The 17722-nt window shown below is 54.5% G+C and overlaps 1 protein-coding gene across 2 annotated transcripts; it reads right to left on the reverse strand.

The window, feature by feature from the left end:
• Positions 1–3915: 3915 nt before the first annotated feature.
• LOC100562582 (acylcarnitine hydrolase) lies at positions 3916–15814 on the reverse strand. 2 transcript variants are annotated; one of them, XM_062973069.1, is made up of 13 exons: positions 15667–15814; positions 14008–14206; positions 12970–13099; positions 12596–12729; positions 11957–12110; positions 11238–11342; positions 10511–10621; positions 10014–10154; positions 7416–7496; positions 6318–6465; positions 5823–5972; positions 5274–5346; positions 3916–4527 (listed from the first exon to the last, which is right to left on the reverse strand). In XM_062973069.1, the coding sequence occupies exons 1-13, from the start codon at positions 15743–15745 to the stop codon at positions 4341–4343; spliced, it is 1692 nt and encodes a 563-aa protein (XP_062829139.1). In that variant the 5' UTR covers positions 15746–15814; the 3' UTR covers positions 3916–4340. The 2 variants fall into 2 exon arrangements, with proteins under 2 accessions (XP_062829139.1, XP_062829140.1); XM_062973070.1 differs by lacking the exon at positions 14008–14206 and having other exon boundaries at positions 15667–15762.
• Between the last annotated feature and the right edge of the window lie 1908 nt (positions 15815–17722).

Consider the following 17722-nt stretch of genomic DNA (forward strand, 5'->3'; position numbering starts at 1 on the left):
CTGGATGCCATTTAGGGTCCCTTCCAACAACGTGCTTCTATGATTCTACCCCCCACTCCCACCCCCCACCCCCATGGGAAGCATCTGGAGCTTTGCTGGAAGAGCGGCATCCTCATCCAAGGCCATGTTGCAGGTGCCTCTCAGCCGGTGAGTGGCCACAGTCTCTGCCTGGAAGCAATGGCTGAACACTCTGCCCATGCTCAGGGGCCTGTTTTTCAGGCAGCTCTCAGAGAACATTCAGGAGGGAGGGGTTTAAGGCAAGCCACACACCCCTCTTTGTCATAAAACAGTGGCACAGAAGTTAGAGCCTGGCACAAAAACAGTCGCAGATTTTGGTCTTTGCAGCACAGTGAGGGATCCCTGGCTTCTCCCCGGGATTGCTCAATCCCCGCTCCGCAATCACGAACTTTGGCCCCAAAGGTGGGGCGGGGTGGGGTGGGGGTGGGGGGTTAGTCCTGTGTTTGCAGGAAGGAGCATTGCGTGCCCAGGCTGTCCTACCATCACAGAGGAATGGTGTTTATGTTACAAGTGCAAACATGCCTTCGGGGAGGGAGAGGAGCCCCGTGCACAATCCAACCCCACAACGGAGAGATCCCCGAGGCCAGCCCTTCCAGGGGAGAAAGAGGCCCTGCTCCCTCTCAGGAGCCCCACTTGTGGCCTCTCCCCAGAACCAAGGGCAGGGCCTGGTAAACATCAGCTGACCGGCCTAGTTGTCCTAGGTGCCTATGGGTTTGTTGCTCGGGGAAGGCCCCGGACCCAGAAGAGGGCAGAGAGGGGGAAGCATCTCCGTGGCCTTCTCAGGCAGCAGAGACAACGGGAAAGGCCTCCCTGAGGCGGAACTGTGTCTGTGTCAGTCCTTGGAAGCTCTAGGACACAATGCAGGGCTCACACAGATAGTTCCGTGGAAATCCGTCTTGCCAATAGGAACACAAAGCTAGCACTAACGCTTTCCCGCCAACCCTCCAGTATATCAACCTACTCCTTCCCCACGGCCCCACTTTCCTCATTCACACCTCTCTGCCCAATAGTTCCTTCCCAGGCTTGAAAACCAGAGCAGGCCATCAATCAATCCTCCTAGCCCAATGGTTCTTATCCTTCAGACTATCTCCCTCCCCCATTGCTCTGGCAGGATGTGAACAGGTCAGCTGGGTGAATGCTGGGCTTTTGCATCCTGACAGTCTGTCGTCTTCGAAATGCATGCAACATGAAGATGTCTTTCCTGACCAACCTTCTCAATTAATGGAAGGAGTTTCTGATTAACCCCCGGGGGCCCCCAGCCCTTCCCTGTGGGCCCAGGACTCTTCCTCACCCAAGTTACCACTTCATCACAGAGACTAAATTCCACAGAGTTTTAAATTGGGGAAGTCCCTGTTCCCATCACATTAGTTTGGCCTCAAGTGTAGAAGAGAGCCTTCTTTGCGTAGTTTTAAGCGTGGAGGCCAGCAGTCTTTTACAACGTCTCAGGAGGTGGTGCGGAAATGGATTTTTTGAAATCACCTGGAAGTTTGGTCTTTCCTGTAATGTAATTGATGCCGAGCACACAAACCCCCGCACTCACATTGCCTCGACACTCAGCTGATTACTGCCAGGAGTTCCACAGACTCATAGAAACTCTGCATTTCCACTCCAAATAAGCTTCAGTCACTCAGAAACATTGTATCCCCTCTTCAAAGCAGCTACAGTAGCTGAAAAGCAGCCAGTCTCAACCAAGGCTCCATTGTCCTTTGCTACATTTTAACCAAGAGTAATAAATTGCATCCGCTTTCTGCTTTCACTCCTTTTTGCAGGTTCCTTTTGCAACCTAAAACCGATAATAAACCCCTTTCCAAGCGGTGGATCTCAAGGCGGCCTCGGGAGCAAGGGGATGCAATTTGCCCGTAAAATCTCCGTAACCGCAGTTCATGGATTTACTCCGGACCAATTCCATTTCACTCCAAAACACTTTTAAAAACAAACTGCTATCTTGCTTTTTGCTGCAATGGTCTCCCTCTCTCTATCAGGATGAACTGGTTCCCTTTTCATGAATGAATTTTCCTTTATGAATAAGCATGGGTAATGCAATCCAAAAATGTCCTTTTGTGCCTTCTTATGAATTCCCAGGGCATCAGGGACCCCCTTTCCCCTCCTGCATGAACCCCTTTGGATCCCTTGCGCCATTTCCCAGTTCTAGGGGAACCCCAAAAGCCTCTCGCCTGTTGGGCTGCTGGGGAACCTATAGGACCCCTTGCTTTATCCCCCATAAGAAACACAGGGGAGATCGAAGCCCCCTGAAAGCCCCATGGATGAAACTTGTGTTTGTCTCCCAACACAAGGGATGCTGGAGCTCCTTTTCTCCCCATTGTGAGTCCCACGTGTGTCTCCTATCAATTATATATATATATATTACTATACTTTATATCTTACCCCATGATAAAATGAAGCTCAATGACCCAGTTGTGAACTTTGGCCAGCAGTCCATCCCGACCTGGGTGCCACCAGCCTATATCCTGACTCAATGGACTTATCTTGATCATCATCTGGAAATAACACAATGGACTCTTTCTTAAGCCTTGGAGGGCAAAGCCAGACCACTTAAGAATGGAGCAACCTTTGGAGATTCTAACCATTTCACATAAATGGCATATCTCCTCTGTGGAGAGGCAAGATAATTTCATTTCCCCTTCTCGGACTCTGAATCTCCCAATCCCGTCAAGACTGCCGATGCTGCTGCCTTTTGGACAATGGAACTGACATCCAGGTGACTTGTTCAAGGGACTTGTTATTTCAGTCATTGCATCAACAGAACAAGTCCGGCTGGCAGGGCCCTGAGGCTCTTGCCGGACCACTTGACAATAGACCCAGTATAGGGCCACTCATTGATCCTTTCTTCAACATAGGATTGCCTTGGTTTCCCCTGCTGCTGCGTCTCCATCTCCACCACTGGCCGGTCAAGGAGAGACGTCACAGGCGGGGCTCGTGCTCTCGTTGGTTGAGGCTCGCAAGCCCCCAGACCGCTCCTCCCGGCCTCTGACCTCAGGGATTCCCCTGACCAATCATCATGAAGCTGGCTGGGTGGGCGGGGGCGGGAAATTCAAACTGTAAAGTGTATAAAATGTGGATTTTCTTGTGTGATGGCATGCCAGTTCTTTCTGCAACTTATTGCAACCGTCATCCTGCTCCGGCTGGACCAGAATAAACTTGGTGGCCTCTTCTTCAAACTTGGTGAGCCTTTTATTGGGAACAGGAAAATCTTTATTTGTTTCTCGTGAGCTCGCCAGGCGTTACGCAATCCTCCTTCTGGAGTCTTGTGCTGGTCTCCATTTTTAACGAGACCACCAAATCTTTGATCTCCTTATCACAATGGCATTTGTTGCTCACAGTTTAAAATGTGGGAGGGGAAGTTGTGAGAGTATCCAGAGCTTTGGGATTCAGAAGCTGGATTATATGGCAGTGTAGATATAGCCCCCACTAATCAGAGGCAAATGGGAATAATGAAGGGCCACCTTGATTAGCACTGAATAGCCTTGCAGTTTCAAAACCTGACTGAAATTATGCAATGATGCAAGTATCCAGATCTTTGGGATTCAGAAACTGGATTATATAGCAGTGAAGATGGGCCCCCAACATATCAGAGGCAAGTGGGAATAATGCAATTGGCATTAGCATTGAATAGCCTCGCAATGTCAAAGCCTGGCTGCAATTATGCAATGATGCAAGTATCCCCTAGTAATTTGTTTGTATATGATTTTGAAAGTATTGTAGTGTATAATACTATATTTCCAGAGCACACAGAGCTAAGTTGCAGAGTTTGTCCCCTTCCCCCATGCCAGAAATAACCATGAAATATCCAATCCCTTCCTTCATCCCTTTTCTCTTCTCTGCAGCATCCCAAAGGGACAAACTGAGCATGCTCAGAAACAGCTCTACTCAGCCAAATGTTTTCATACGTTTAATTGTCTTAATGTGATGATGTCCTCCGTGAACATGAGGAACTTCCTGAATGAGAGAGAGAGAGAGAGAGCTGTTCACCAGTGGAACTCTCTCCCGGCCCCGGAGGGAGTGTGGTGGAGGGAGGCTCCTTCTTTAGAGGCTTTTAAGCAGAGGCTGGCTGGCCATCTGTTGGGGGAGGGGGGGTTTGATGGTGATTTTCCTGCCTCTTGCCAGAAATGGGGTTGGGCTGGATGGCCCATGAGGTCTCTTCCAACTCTAGGATTCTATGATTCTAAGGCCCCAATTATTTCCCCGTGACATTCACCAGGCTTTTCTTTCTTGAGATGGAGAGGGAACTCAACTGCTCTGCTCTTGAACTGCTCTACTCCCTGGAGGTGCCCTGCTCTCCTCCGTGGCCACCCCTCCCTTCCCTACAGTTCTCGGTGTGTCTCCTGCTTCGCCGTTTCCCTCTTCATCTGCTCAGGCAGGGTCTTCAGCCAGAAGTCAACTTTTCCCTGCTTCAGCTTCTGGGCTCCTCTTGGCTCCAGGCCCAGTTCCAGGTAGCCCTCCTTCTGGTCGTACCGGGGCCACTCCACCAGCCCTTGGCCGTTTGGGTTCCTGGAAGCATCGGAGGAAGGAAGAGGTGAGGCCTTGCGCAACTGTGCGAATCACAACATCACAGCAGAAGCATCGAGCCAAGAGGGAGCCTCACCCGCTGCGGGCAAAGTTTTTGTTTCGTTGGAGGTCTTTCTGTTTGGTGCCGTCCGAATGGATGATACGAAACAGAAACATGAATGAAACAAATGAAACGAATACTGTGCACATCTCTAATCACAACATCACAGCAGAAGCCGTGAGCCAAGAGGGAGCCTCACCCGCTGCGGGCAAAGTTTTTGTTTCATTGGAGGTCTTTCTGTTTTGTACCAGCCGAATGGACGATACGAAACAGAAACACGAATGAAACAAATGAAACGAATACTGTGCACATCTCTAATCACAACATCACAGCAGAAGCCGTGAACCAAGAGGGAGCCTCACCCGCTGCGGGCAAAGTTTTTGTTTCGTTGGAGGTCTTTCTGTTTGGTGCCGTCCGAATGGATGATACGAAACAGAAACATGAATGAAACAAATGAAACGAATACTGTGCACATCTCTAATCACAACATCACAGCAGAAGTATTGAGCCAAGAGGGAGCCTCACCCGCTGCAGGCAAAGTTTTTGTTTCACTGGGGGTCTTTCTGTTTTATGCCGTCCGAATGGACGATACGAAACAGAAACATGAATGAAACAAATGAGGCAAATACCGCGCACATCTCTAATCACAACATCACAGCGGAAGCCTTGAGCCAAGAGGGAGCCTCACCCGCTGCGGGCAAAGTTCGCCCAGTATCTCATCATCGTCTTGCTGAGCCGCTTCTCCTCCTCCGTGTATTCCCCTGCAAAGGCCAGAAGGAAGGCGCCCTCAGACACTCCGTGCCCGCTTCACCTGGGCCCAAGGGAGGGACCAAGGGAGACCCACAGATTGGGGGAGGAAACAGGAGAGGAGCTTGCCCCCGTTCAGGGCCAGTGGGGCACAGGGTCAGCCTGGCCGGCCTTGGCACTGGCCGCTCTGGAGCAGGGCAGGAGGGGCCCCTTGGGCTCTGCGGGGCCCAAGGCACTCAGCCCCAGTCTTTGGGGGGCCTTGGCAATCAAGGGGCTGCTGGGAGCCCCTGTGCCCAATGACTTGGTCAAGGGACCCGTTGCATAGACTGTGCTTGCTGATGTCTTATCAATCCTTGAATGTTCCTTCATGAAATTGAGCAGTGATTCAGTTTAGTTGCCTCCTCTCAAGCTGACCACGGAAGAGAGACCCCTAAACCTTCCCACCTCTGCTCCCATCCCAAAGGCGCTCGTTCCCTTGCCACGGCCTCACCAAGTGGGGAATCCTTGCTACGTAAGAGCGGCGTTCCCAACACGAAAGCGACTTGGTCTGCGTGGTCGGCCTTCACATATGCCGGCCTTATGTCTCTGGCGATGGAAGGGGGATGCTGGAATTGGTAAAAGTAGACGGGGGCACCAGAGCCTAATTTTAAAAGAAAGAAAGAGAGGGGAAGTCATTGTCTGGAGTTATGAAGAAACCACATAAACAAACAGGTGGAAGCTTACTTTGACCTGATCCCTGGATGAGATCCCGTCCCAGAGAGGGATGTCCCACGTCCTCAGAGGCACAAGGCCTGGCCCCAGGCACCTTCTCTGCCCCTTGGGGTCCAAAGGGATCAGGTCCTTGGGGACCGCCTTTGTAGGGCATTCAGGGAGTTCAAGCACCTATTTCCTCACAGCCCTTGCCCCTCCCCCAATGCGGCCTGATAGATTCCCTCCCAAACATCAAATGCCACAGCAGAACAATGTGCTCTGTGTGCGAATTCACCTCTATGAGCGATAGCTGCCCGAACTGCAGGAAGGAGAAACATGACGTCCCCCATGTAATCCAGAAACTGAGCCCGTAGTTCCCGGGGGTCTTCCGTCTCCCCCACATACTCCTTCAGAGCCCTCTGCGTGGCCTCCACTGGGAGATTCTGTGGGAAGAAAGAGAAGGGGAGGCCTCACCAGCCGCCCCACGGGCCCCATCTCTCGCCTCCTTCACTTTTGCCTTCCCACAAATTATGCAGTCGAGTTTCCCGCATTTGGGGAAATCGCAGGGGTCAGCACACAGACACAGCTGCGGGACAGCTCAAGGGAGGAGGGGTCACTGCGTCCAATCATTCTCTAGGAGAGGAGTGGGCCTGAGTTGGTACAGAACCCGGAAAGGAAAGGGCTTCCCAAGGGGTGAGTCAGTGTGGGGCAGAGCAATGGGACGCTGGAGAAGAGGACCAAGGAGAGGCCTCCTTCCTTCACCCCAGGAGAGACGGAGAGGAGGAGCCTGGGAGGGGGAGTGGGGCAGGAAGGGCCCCCAGCCCTGGAAGGGCCACGGGAGGAGGACACTGGTCTGTTGAGCCACGAAACCTGGGCTGCTCTGTCTTTCTTGGGGGAACATTGCCAAGGCCGTCAAGAGAAGATCACGGCTTCCAATCATGGCAAAACAAAGGAACATCCCAGCCATTATAACCTGAGTTGGAAAAGGCTCTCCCGCGGATAAAGAGCACAGCATTGTGTCACTCTGGAGAGCACTTTGTGCAATTCTGCCTGGGGGGCTGCTTTGCCCTCCTGCCCAGGGTTCCCTTGACGCATTGGCTGCAGGAGGGAGGGGAGGCCCGTGCCCTCCTTCCAGGCTGGGTGCCCTCCGTGCGCCCTCCGGGAGGGACTGCCCTTCTCCGCTGCCGGGCGTCACACGCTGGGTGTCCCAAAGGGCTCCCAAGGGCCTCCTGGTGCCAAGTGCAGGTGAGGGACCCCGTTGCCTCGGCTGCAGACAGGGACAGGGCCCCCCGCCCTCTTCTCAGGGAGATCTCCCACCTCGCCCTCCCTTCCTTATCCCGCTCTGGGATTGATGATTCCTACATCCAGGAGAAGGGTACAAGTGCCCTCTTACCAGGACGGGGGCCGATTCCTGGAAGGCAGCTGTCACCGCCTGCCGGTCCATGACCTCCGTGATGGAAACGAATAAACCTGACTGAGAGAGAAAATGCGATATTCCGTTGGGAACTGAAATCCTCCACGCAATGCCTTTCGGATCCACTTCCTCAAACCCAGAGAGTTCCTGCTGGTCAGAATTTACACTTCACGCTTCCTGCACTCCTAACCCTGGCTTCCAAGTCAGCTTTTCCTAAGCGTCCACTGAGGGACTGATTCACAATCTTTTCCAAAACCTGCCTATTTTTGGCATCAATCTGAAGGGCCAGTGGTTGCCGACCGCATTTGCCTGCTTCCAATCTGCTGGGGCCACCCTTGACCACCATGAACCCATCTATATATACAGAGCAGGTCCAAGGTAATTTTCAACACCTCCCAAAAAAAGATTCTCCCAGGCAAGCGGAAACCAGGCCTTGAAGCCACAGGGCCATTAAATGCTAATCAAGGTGATTAATTACAACAGCCACACCTGCCTCCAACAGACAAGAGCTCTTTCTCCCACCCTGGACATTATTCCACAGACGAATAAACCCCACTTGCCTTGCTTCCAACAAACTGCAGCGGGCTCCGGAAGGCCCAGTACGGACTCCGGAAGGCCCAGCACGGGCTCCGGAAGGCCCAGCACAGTCTCCGGAAGTCCCAGCACGGGCTCCAGAAGGCCCAGCACGGGCTCCGGAATGCCCAGCACGGTCTCCGGAAGGCCCGGCACGGTCTCTGGAAGGCCCAGCACGGGCTCCGGAAGGCCCAGCACGGACTCCGGAAGGCCCAGCACGGGCTCCGGAAGGCCCAGCACGGACTCCAGAAGGCCCAGCACGGGCTCCGGAAGGCCCAGCACGGGCTCCGGAAGGCCCAGCACGGGCTCCGGAAGGCCCAGCACGGACTCCGGAAGACCCAGCACGGACTCCAGAAGGCCCAGCACGGGCTACGGAAGGCCCAGCATGGACTCCGGAAGACCCAGCACGGTCTCCGGAAGGCCCAGCACGGTCTCCGGAAGGCCCAGCACGGTCTCCGGAAGGCCCAGCACGGACTCCAGAAGGCCCAGCACGGGCTACGGAAGGCCCAGCATGGACTCCGGAAGACCCAGCACGGTCTCCGGAAGGCCCAGCACGGTCTCCGGAAGGCCCAGCACGGGCTACGGAAGGCCCAGCACGGACTCCGGAAGACCCAGCACGGGCTCCAGAAGGCCCAGCACAGTCTCCGGAAGTCCCAGCACGGTCTCCAGAAGGCCCAGCACGGGCTCCAGAATGCCCAGCACGGTCTCCGGAAGGCCCGGCACGGACTCCAGAAGGCCCAGCACAGTCTCCGGAAGTCCCAGCACGGGCTCCAGAAGGCCCGGCACGGGCTCCGGAAGGCCCGGCACGGTCTCCGGAATGCCCAGCACGATCTCCGGAAGGCCCGGCACTGACTCCGGAATGCCCGGCACGGGCTCCAGAAGGCCCGGCACGGACTCCGGAAGGCCCGGCACGGACTCCAGAAGGCCCAGCACGGTCTCCGGAATGCCCAGCACGATCTCCGGAAGGCCCGGCACTGACTCCGGAATGCCCGGCACGGGCTCCAGAAGGCCCAGCACGGACTCCGGAAGGCCCGGCACGGGCTCCAGAATGCCCAGCACGGTCTCCGGAAGGCCCGGCATGGACTCCAGAAGGCCCAGCACAGTCTCCGGAAGTCCCAGCACGGGCTCCAGAAGGCCCGGCACGGGCTCCGGAAGGCCCGGCACGGTCTCCGGAATGCCCAGCACGATCTCCGGAAGGCCCGGCACTGACTCCGGAATGCCCGGCACGGGCTCCAGAAGGCCCAGCACGGTCTCCGGAAGGCCCAGCACGGACTCCGGAAGACCCAGCACGGTCTCCAGAAGGCCTGGTACGGACTCCGGAAGGCCCGGCACGGGCTCCGGAAGTCCCGGCACGGGCTCCGGAATGCCCAGCACGGGCTCCGGAAAGCCCAGCACGGGCTCCGGAAGGCCCAGCACGGGCTCCGGAAGTACCAAAATGGGCTCCAGAAGGCCCAGCACAGGCTCCGGAAGGCCCAGCACGGGCTAAGGAAGGCCCAGCACGGGTTACGGAATGCCCAGCACGGGCTCCGGAAGGACCAAAACGGGCTCTGGAAGGACCAAAACGGGCTCCGGAAGGCCCAGCACGGTCTCCGGGAGGCCCAGCACGGGTTACGGAAGGCCCAGCACAGGCTCCAGAAGGCCCAGCACGGGCTACGGAAAGATAATACTTTTGGAAAAAATACAAAAGCAAGCCATGACTATTTCCAAGGCAAAACAACTCCATTCCCAGTGAGTCTTCAACTCAGTGGCAGGAGGGCCATGATGCGGCACGATAAGGCTGAGTCAAAGGCAGAGTGAATGCACAATCATAATGGTAGAGCCAGGTTGTGTGATCAGCACCTCAGATCATTGTTGTCTGTGTGCTTTTGAGTCCTTTCTGGTTTACGGAGGCCCTAAGGTGGTTTTCCTGCATGGAAGGGAGGCTGGACTAGTTGGCTCATGTGGTATCTTCCAATGCTATGATTCTATCCCAGGGTTAATGTAAAACTGTGAATGCCCACTCACCTGAGGGAGAGCCCACCCATATTCGTGGTTAGTGATGCCGATCAGATACGGTACGTCGCTGAACTCTTTCGCAGCCAGCAACTTCTCCGGTGCCTTTGGAAGGAACTCCCCATCAACCACAGCAAGAGCCATTCCAAAGATCTGTTGGGTTGAAAATAAATATATACATTTGTGGTTTCTTCCAAAAATGAATTCCAAGGTAACCACATGAACCAAAGGTGGGAATTTTGGAAGCATTCACAAATTGGAAGCCCAATGAAGAAGAGTCTGCTTTGGTGAGGCAGCCGAGAGATTGTATTTGCAGGGTCATCTCCAGAAATAGGCAGGGACTCTAAGGAGCCATCAGTTGAGAGCGGAAAGGGTTTTGAGGCCATTAAATGGGCAGAAAGTTGTAATATTGTTGCCTTCAGTGACCTCCACAGCTCGCTCTTTTGCCCCCAGAGGAAATAATGGAAAGTGGGGTCCAGAGTGGGCTTCTTGGGCTCCCGGCTTCTCACCTGGCACAGCTGGATGTTCAGGACAGCCAGTTCCTCCTCCGTTTTGCTCCTCAAGCAACGCACCAGGGCAGCTGGACTGCTGTTCTCGCAGCCAGAGACATTGGCAACCGTCTTTGAGCGTTAAGAAGACAAAACAGGAAAAACAACCACTGTGGACAATGGGAAGCAACAGCAGAAGCCCATAGATGGAAGGCCACTTCGTTCCCCGACTCACTCTCCTGGGCCATGGACTCAACTGGGTTATGGACACACTTAGGCCATGGACTTACCTGGGTTATGAACATACTTGGGCCATTGACTCACATGGGGCAGGGACTCACCTGGCTCATGGAAAAACCTAGACTATGGAGACACCTGGGCCATGGAGTCACCTAGCCCATGTACTCACCTGGGTTATGACACACCTGGGCCATGGACTCACCTGGGCCATGGACTCACCTGGACCATGGCTCTAGGGCTCTAGTGCCGGCTCACTCTCCTGGGCCATGGACTCAACTGGGCCCACATCTGGACCATGAACTTACCTGGGCCATGGACTCATCTGGGTTATGAACATACCTGAGCCATGGCCCTAACTGGGCCATTGAATCACTGGGCCATTGACATGCCTGGGCCATAGTCTCACCTGGATAATGGACTCACCTGGACTATGGACACATCTGAGTTAAGAACATACCTAGGCCACAGCCACGCCTGTCCCATGGACCCACCTGGCCCATGGACTCACCTGGACCATGGCTCCGGGGTTCTTCGCAGCAAGGATGTCTAAGAGGGCGACTCCGCTATCTGAGATGGCTCTGTGAAAGAGGCCCCTGGACAACGGGGACAAAACCTGCACCGGAAAAAGGACAGAAAATGGGGCAAGGGAAGGGCAGGTGGGCTTGGGCCTTAGAATTCCTTGGTTTCCCCTCCCAATCCTGAGACATAAAGCAAAACCAAAATGGCAATGGCACACAATGTGTCCTTGTAGACAATGTGGCCATCTTTGCCTTTGCTCTTTTATAGTTTCTGTTATTGTATGGGTAGACGTCTCCTTCCAAAACACACTTGAACCTCTGGAAGGAGGAGTTTTGCGTCTGAAGGAGTCTTTCAGCAATAGTGGCTCCCACCCCATGGGATCAATTGCTGGGTGATAAGCCGACACATTGAGAGATCCCTTGGGATGGGAGATCCCTCAATGGATCTCTGCCCAGATGCAGAAGTTTTCTTTCTGGGCACAAGGAACTGACTGAGCCTTGAACACTGAATTATGCTGCAAGGGATTGTTTTGGACATTAAGGCCCCAAAACATTATTTGGCTGCAGTTGCTGAGACAGAGCAGCACTTTGGTTTCAGATTCCCCTTTGACTAAACGTGGTGAGGAAAAGGAGGAGGAGGAGGAAGAAGAAGAGGCAGAAGCAAAGGGCTTGGAGGTGTCCCTGGGCCTTCTCTCTGACCCTGACCCACCTGGACCCCCACGCTGAACCCTCCGGCTGACACTCCCATGATGGTCACCGAAGTGGGGTCTCCTCCGAAGGCCTCGATGTTCTCCTGGACCCACCTGAGGGCTGCCACCTGGTCCAGCAAGCCCCAGTTGCCAGGCGCCTCCTTGGACCCGGTGCTGGAAGAGACGCGGCACAAAGGAGAGAAGGTCAAGCGACCCAGCAGCACTTGACTCCCATGAGTGAGTGAGTGAGTGAGTGACCAGGCCATTTCATTGCAATACTCCAGTGAGGAAAGGATAAGGAATGCAGCCATTGTGGGGCCTGGAAATTTGCCTCAGCTGTTTTGCTGCAACCACTCAAAGCTCTTTCTGAAAATCCATAAAATGCAGCATTTCACGACAGCACAAAGAAAGCTGGAGGCCAGAATGAGCTGGGACTGGTCAGTCAAGTAGAGAAGAACCAGAAGGCCTTTCTCAGGCCCTTCCACACTGCCCCTCTATCCCAGGTTATCTGCATTGAACTGGATGATATGAGTCTCCACTGCAATATAGTCTGGGATAAGCAGATACCTGGGATCAGATCCCGGGATATAGGGGCAGCGTGAAAGGGGCCTCAGAGACATTTGAGGCATGAGAGTGGCCAAGGAGACAACCTTCCTCACCTGAAGAAGCCCGGGATCCCCAATCGGTATTGAAGGGTCACCAGCACCACGTTCTCGAAAGCAGAGAGGGCAGGCGCATCGTACATGGAGGCGAACCCCACAATCAGGCCCCCACCATGGATCGAGACCAGCACCTGTGAAGAGATAGGGCACGGTGGAGGATGGGTCTCGTGGCCAAACATTGGGGGCCATGCCAGAACCCTTCCTTCCCTCCTGGCCATCTTCAGCCCTAAGGCTGCAGGGTCCTAAACTGACCGAGGGGGTGAAGTTCTTTGGGGCCAAAGGGCAGGATCAAAACAGAGAACCCACAACATTATGTCCCAAGGACCAGTTGTGACCCATGGCGATGGCCAGGGGAGCAGTGCCTGCCTCACCGGCAACTTGGCCTCTGTGTTCGGCGTGAAGATGTTGAGGTAGAGGCAGTCCTCAGAGGCAGACACATTGGGTATCAGCATGTTCAGCTCGTGGCTCATCCCCTGCATCCAGCTCACATCCTGGAGGCACCTTTAAAACAGGGCAGGGAGGGGCAGGGTGAGGCAGGCCAAGGCATCCCCCCCCACAGAATCCCACAGCAGCGCTGGAGCCCCCCCCCCCCCCATTGCTCTTCCTGAGGGAGGGGGACCCAAAACTTTTATATGTTCCTTCTGCTGAGGCTCCATCAAAATCTCCCTCCCTGTCATGTGAAGCCATGTTGCCTCTGGGGCAGCAGAGAATAGGCCCGGTCTCTCCTGTGGGGCAACCCCGAGGACCCTAAAGAGAGGCCTCTCTCCATCCGGAGGAACTGCCCTGCTCATCCGTTCAGTTCTCCTTCCCTTGAGACATCCTGTGAATGGATCCTCCCAAAGGGGCTCCCAGACCTGAACGCAGGGGTCACACAACAACCTCGCCTCCTTCTCCTGGAAAACAGGAAGCGGCCCCAAAGGCACAAGGGCCTGGCGCGACCCCCAAGGGCCCCCCTTTCCCAGTTTGGCAGCTGACCAGGTGAAGGGAGCTCAGCCTTGTGCCGTATTTCCTCATTTGGAAGATAACAACGAAAACAAGCACTACCTCCCTTTATGTCCAGGTACGTAGCTCCATGATGTCCAGCAACATGGGATCAGGATAATACTTCGGTTTAATTTGTTGTTGTATTCTTTCCCAATTTAGCACACATGATCTTACCAATAGATATTTATGAGGGGCTGGCTTGACCCCAACCGCCCCCCATTGCCCTCAAAACGTCTCACCTGTCCCCATCAAAGGCACCCCCAAATGTGTGCATTCCTGGCCCTGCTGCCCACCCACCCACCCACCCACCCGGCTCCTGTTCCGCAGGCCAAGGTTGGGAGCCTTGAGCCGCATCTCATGTAAGGGGAGGGGGGGGCAAGGGGATTTCAGGCCCAGAGGGGGCCACCCGTGTGTGCACTCCTTACATGGGGGGCTGGGAAGTGGCATCTCTCAGGTGGGACCAAGGCTCGGGCGGCTCAGGCGGGGCGAAGCGGAGGGTGCCCAGGGGGGGCTTGGCGAAAGGGACCCCCAGGAAGGCCTTGATGGGGGCGGGGGCGCCCTCCACGCTCAGCAGTGTCCCCCGCAGGCGCCCCAGGCGGGTGGAGACGGTTGGACGGACGCTTCCTGGAGATGGAGACAGAGGCAGGAGACCCGTGAGGGGCCTCCCCACAGAAACGGGTGCTTCCTCCAGAGCAGAAGGGGCAGCAGGCCCACAGGGGGGCAGAGGCAGAGGCAGAGTCAGGGAACGAGGGCTGGCCTCCTGTCCTGGGCTCCGGGGCAATCGCCGGCCTCTGCCCTGGGCCTCTCTTCCCCCCCCCCTCCTGGGTCCAGTCCGATTCGATTCCGGCATGCTCACAACATGCTGATTGCAATAAGAAGCCTTTTCTGTTCAATCGCCAAGGTCGAACCCCAGCCCTGTGTGAGAACGTGATAGGCTTTGCAAGGAGTGGCAAGAATCAGCCACACGTCTTTGGCCTGGCCGGGCACCACCCTGCCCATATCGTTCCATGTCTGTGGAACACGCTCCCCAGAGAGATAAGACAGGCCCTGCCACTCTCCTCTCTCCACAGGGTCAGGGTTCCAATAGGCCTTCGTAAATGATTAGTCCCAGCTTTGGCCACCAGCTAGGACCCTGCCTTGCCCTTTACTCACCCCGCCCCCCCCCCCCACCACATGAGACCATTTACTACCCTCGTTCCTGTAACTGCTCAGAAGTCCTTGGAATTGAGTAGCCCAGACCCTTTCCCGGCCACCAGCTTTTGCCCTCCGCCCACTCCCCGGCCCTGTGTCACTTCCAATAGCTGTCTTGGCCCCCCCTGGAATTCTCACCCAATGGAGTAGTGCTGGATCTGAAGTTTAAACGTGATTCATTGGTTGTTTTAAATAGTAATATGTTGATCCTTTTAGTCTAGCCACATTGCATGTTCTATGTTGGTAATTGAATGTTTTATCTGCATTGTAAACCGCCCTGAGTTCCTCCGGGGAAATAGAGCGGTATACCAATACAACCAGAAACAGGTACACCCCCCCCCCCCATCAAAAAAGCCCCACGTCTCCCATTTCCATGCTGGGCTTTGGGTCCTGTTGCTCCGTGGGGGGGGGGGGGGGAAGGCTTCGGGTCCTTTGCACCAGGTTGGGCACTCCCCCACAGGCTTCGTGGCACCAGGGGGGGGGGGGGGTCTCTGCCTGCAGGGGTGGGAGAGAGGGAGGGAGGGAAGGAAGGAAGGAAGGAAGGAAGGAAGGAAGGAAGGAAGGAAGGAAGGAAGGAAGAGGGAAGGAAGGGCTCCCAGCCCTGGTAAGGGACCCATTCCTTCCTCGGGCCCCACAGGCACCTGGCCCTCCCTCCCTCCCTCCCTGCCGCCCCCCAGGCAGGACCCAGGCCCCTCCCCGCCCCCCCTCCCTTCCCCTTCCCCTCTTCCCTTCCCTTCCCGGCGGAGTGAAGTGGACTGAGCAGCCGCTTTCAAAAGAAGAGGAAGGCAAGGGGAGTGAGTGGGGGGCCAAGGGGGGCAGCGAGGAGGAGGAGGAGGGCAAGGGAGGGGAGGGGAGGGGGAGGCAGCCCAGCGGGGGAGGGGGGCTGGCATTACCCTCTTCCTCGGCGGAGGAGGCCCCCGGGGGGGCCCAGGACACCAGGACCAAGAACAGCAGCACCCACGCAGCTCCCATCGCGCCCCCCCTCTCTCTCTGTCTCTCTCCATCCGTCGAGGAAGAAGCCCCGCCCCTCCCTCCCCTCTGGTCCCGCCCCCCCTTGCCCTCCCCTAGCTTGTCCGAAGTGGGGTGGGGAAGAAGGGCGGAGGAGGAGGAGGAGGAGTGATATGGAACAACACATAAGTAAGGGTCAAGGGTTTCCCGCTGAGGTTAAGTCCAGTCATGTCTGACTCTGGGGGTTGGGGCTCATCTCCATTTCTAAGCCGAAGAGCAGGCGTTGTCCGTAGACACCTCCAAGGGCATGTGGCCACTGGCATGACTGCATGGAGCACTGTTACCTTCCCGCCAGAGCAGTACCTATTGATCTACTCACACTCTGGGGGTTGGGGCTCATCTCCATTTCTAAGCCAAAGAGCCGGCATTGTCCATAGACACCTCCAAGGGCATGTGGCCACTGGCATGACTGCATGGAGCGCTGTTACCTTCCCGCCAAAGCGGTACCTATTGATCTACTCACACTCTGGGGGTTGGTGCTCATCTCCATTTCTAAGCCAAAGAGCCGGCGTTGTCCGTAGACACCTCCAAGGGCATGTGGCCACTGGCATGACTGCATGGAGCGCTGTTACCTTCCCGCCAGAGCGGTACCTATTGATCTACTCACACTCTGGGGGTTGGTGCTCATCTCCATTTCTAAGCCAAAGAGCCGGCGTTGTCCGTAGACACCTCCAAGGGCATGTGGCCACTGGCATGACTGCATGGAGCACTGTTACCTTCCCGCCAAAGCGGTACCTATTGATCTACTCACACTCTGGGGGTTGGGGCTCATCTCCATTTCTAAGCCGAAGAGCCGGCGTTGTCCGTAGACACCTCCAAGGCCATGTGGCCACTGGCATGACTGCATGGCGTGCCAATGTTACCTTCCCGCCAGAGCAGTACCTATTGATCTACTCACACTCTGGGGCCTGGTGCTCATCTCTATTTCTAAGCCGAAGAGCCGGCGTTGTCCGTAGACACCTCCAAGCTCATGTGGCCACTGGCACGGCTGCATGGAGCGCCGTTACCTTCCTGCCGGAGCGGTACCTATTGATCTACTCACATTGGCATGTTTTCGAACTGCCAGGTTGGCAGGACCATGTATGTTAGAAAAGGTAAAATGAGTTTTTTACGACACATAAAAGCGACGTACTGATGATGATACGTATGTAGAAGTATGCCCTTTGTTTGTCTGTATTTTGAAAATGTATAAATAGAGGAGGACAGCTCTTTGTTCTCACTCTAGTGGTTTTGGACCAATCCACACTAGAATCAGTTCCAGCCGGTTTTCCTTAAAATAACCGGATCCTTTATTTAAAGCAGGGGTCCCCAAACTAAGGCCCGGGGGCTGGATGCAGCCCTCCGAGGTCATTGACCTGGCCCCCGCCCTCAGTTTTATAATATAATATATTGTATATACACATAATATTGATAATAATATTATAATGTAATACAATATAACACTAATAATAATACCATATAATAATATTAATTATATATATTACATATAATATTACTAATAATATTACAGTATAGTGGTATAGTTCAATATAGTAATATATAATGCTAATATTGTGCTATGCTAATAATATAATATATTGTATGTACATATAATTTGTAAGCCACTCTGAGTTCCCCTTTGGGGTGAGAAGGGTGTGATACAAATGTAGTAAATAAATAAATAATAAATAAATACATTTTAGACTTAGGCTCGCCCAAAGTCTGAAATGACTTGAAGGCACACAACAACAACAACAACAACAACAACAACAACCCTAATTAACTTGACTATCTCATTGGCCAGAAGCAGAAGCACACTTCCCACTGAAATCCTGATAAATGTATGTTGGTTAAAATTATTTTTATTTTTAAATATTGTATTGTTCTTTCATTGCTCTTGTTGTTGTTGTTTTTGCACTACAAATAAGACATGTGCAGTGTGCAACAGAATTTGTTTGTATT

Source organism: Anolis carolinensis, chromosome 2 (genome assembly GCF_035594765.1).
Source record: "Anolis carolinensis isolate JA03-04 chromosome 2, rAnoCar3.1.pri, whole genome shotgun sequence".
Lineage (NCBI taxonomy): Eukaryota > Metazoa > Chordata > Lepidosauria > Squamata > Dactyloidae > Anolis > Anolis carolinensis.

Bases quoted from the DNA above. Each gene is read 5' to 3' on its own strand.
- LOC100562582 (XM_062973069.1), bottom strand. From the start codon at position 15,745: ATGGGAGCTGCGTGGGTGCTGCTGTTCTTGGTCCTGGTGTCCTGGGCC. The intron at 10,622-11,237 runs GTGAGTCCATGG...TAACGCTCAAAG, and splicing joins ACCCCGGAGCCATGGTCCAG to ACGGTTGCCAATGTCTCTGG. The intron at 7,497-10,013 runs GTGAGTGGGCAT...TTTCTCTCTCAG, and splicing joins ATGGGTGGGCTCTCCCTCAG to TCAGGTTTATTCGTTTCCAT.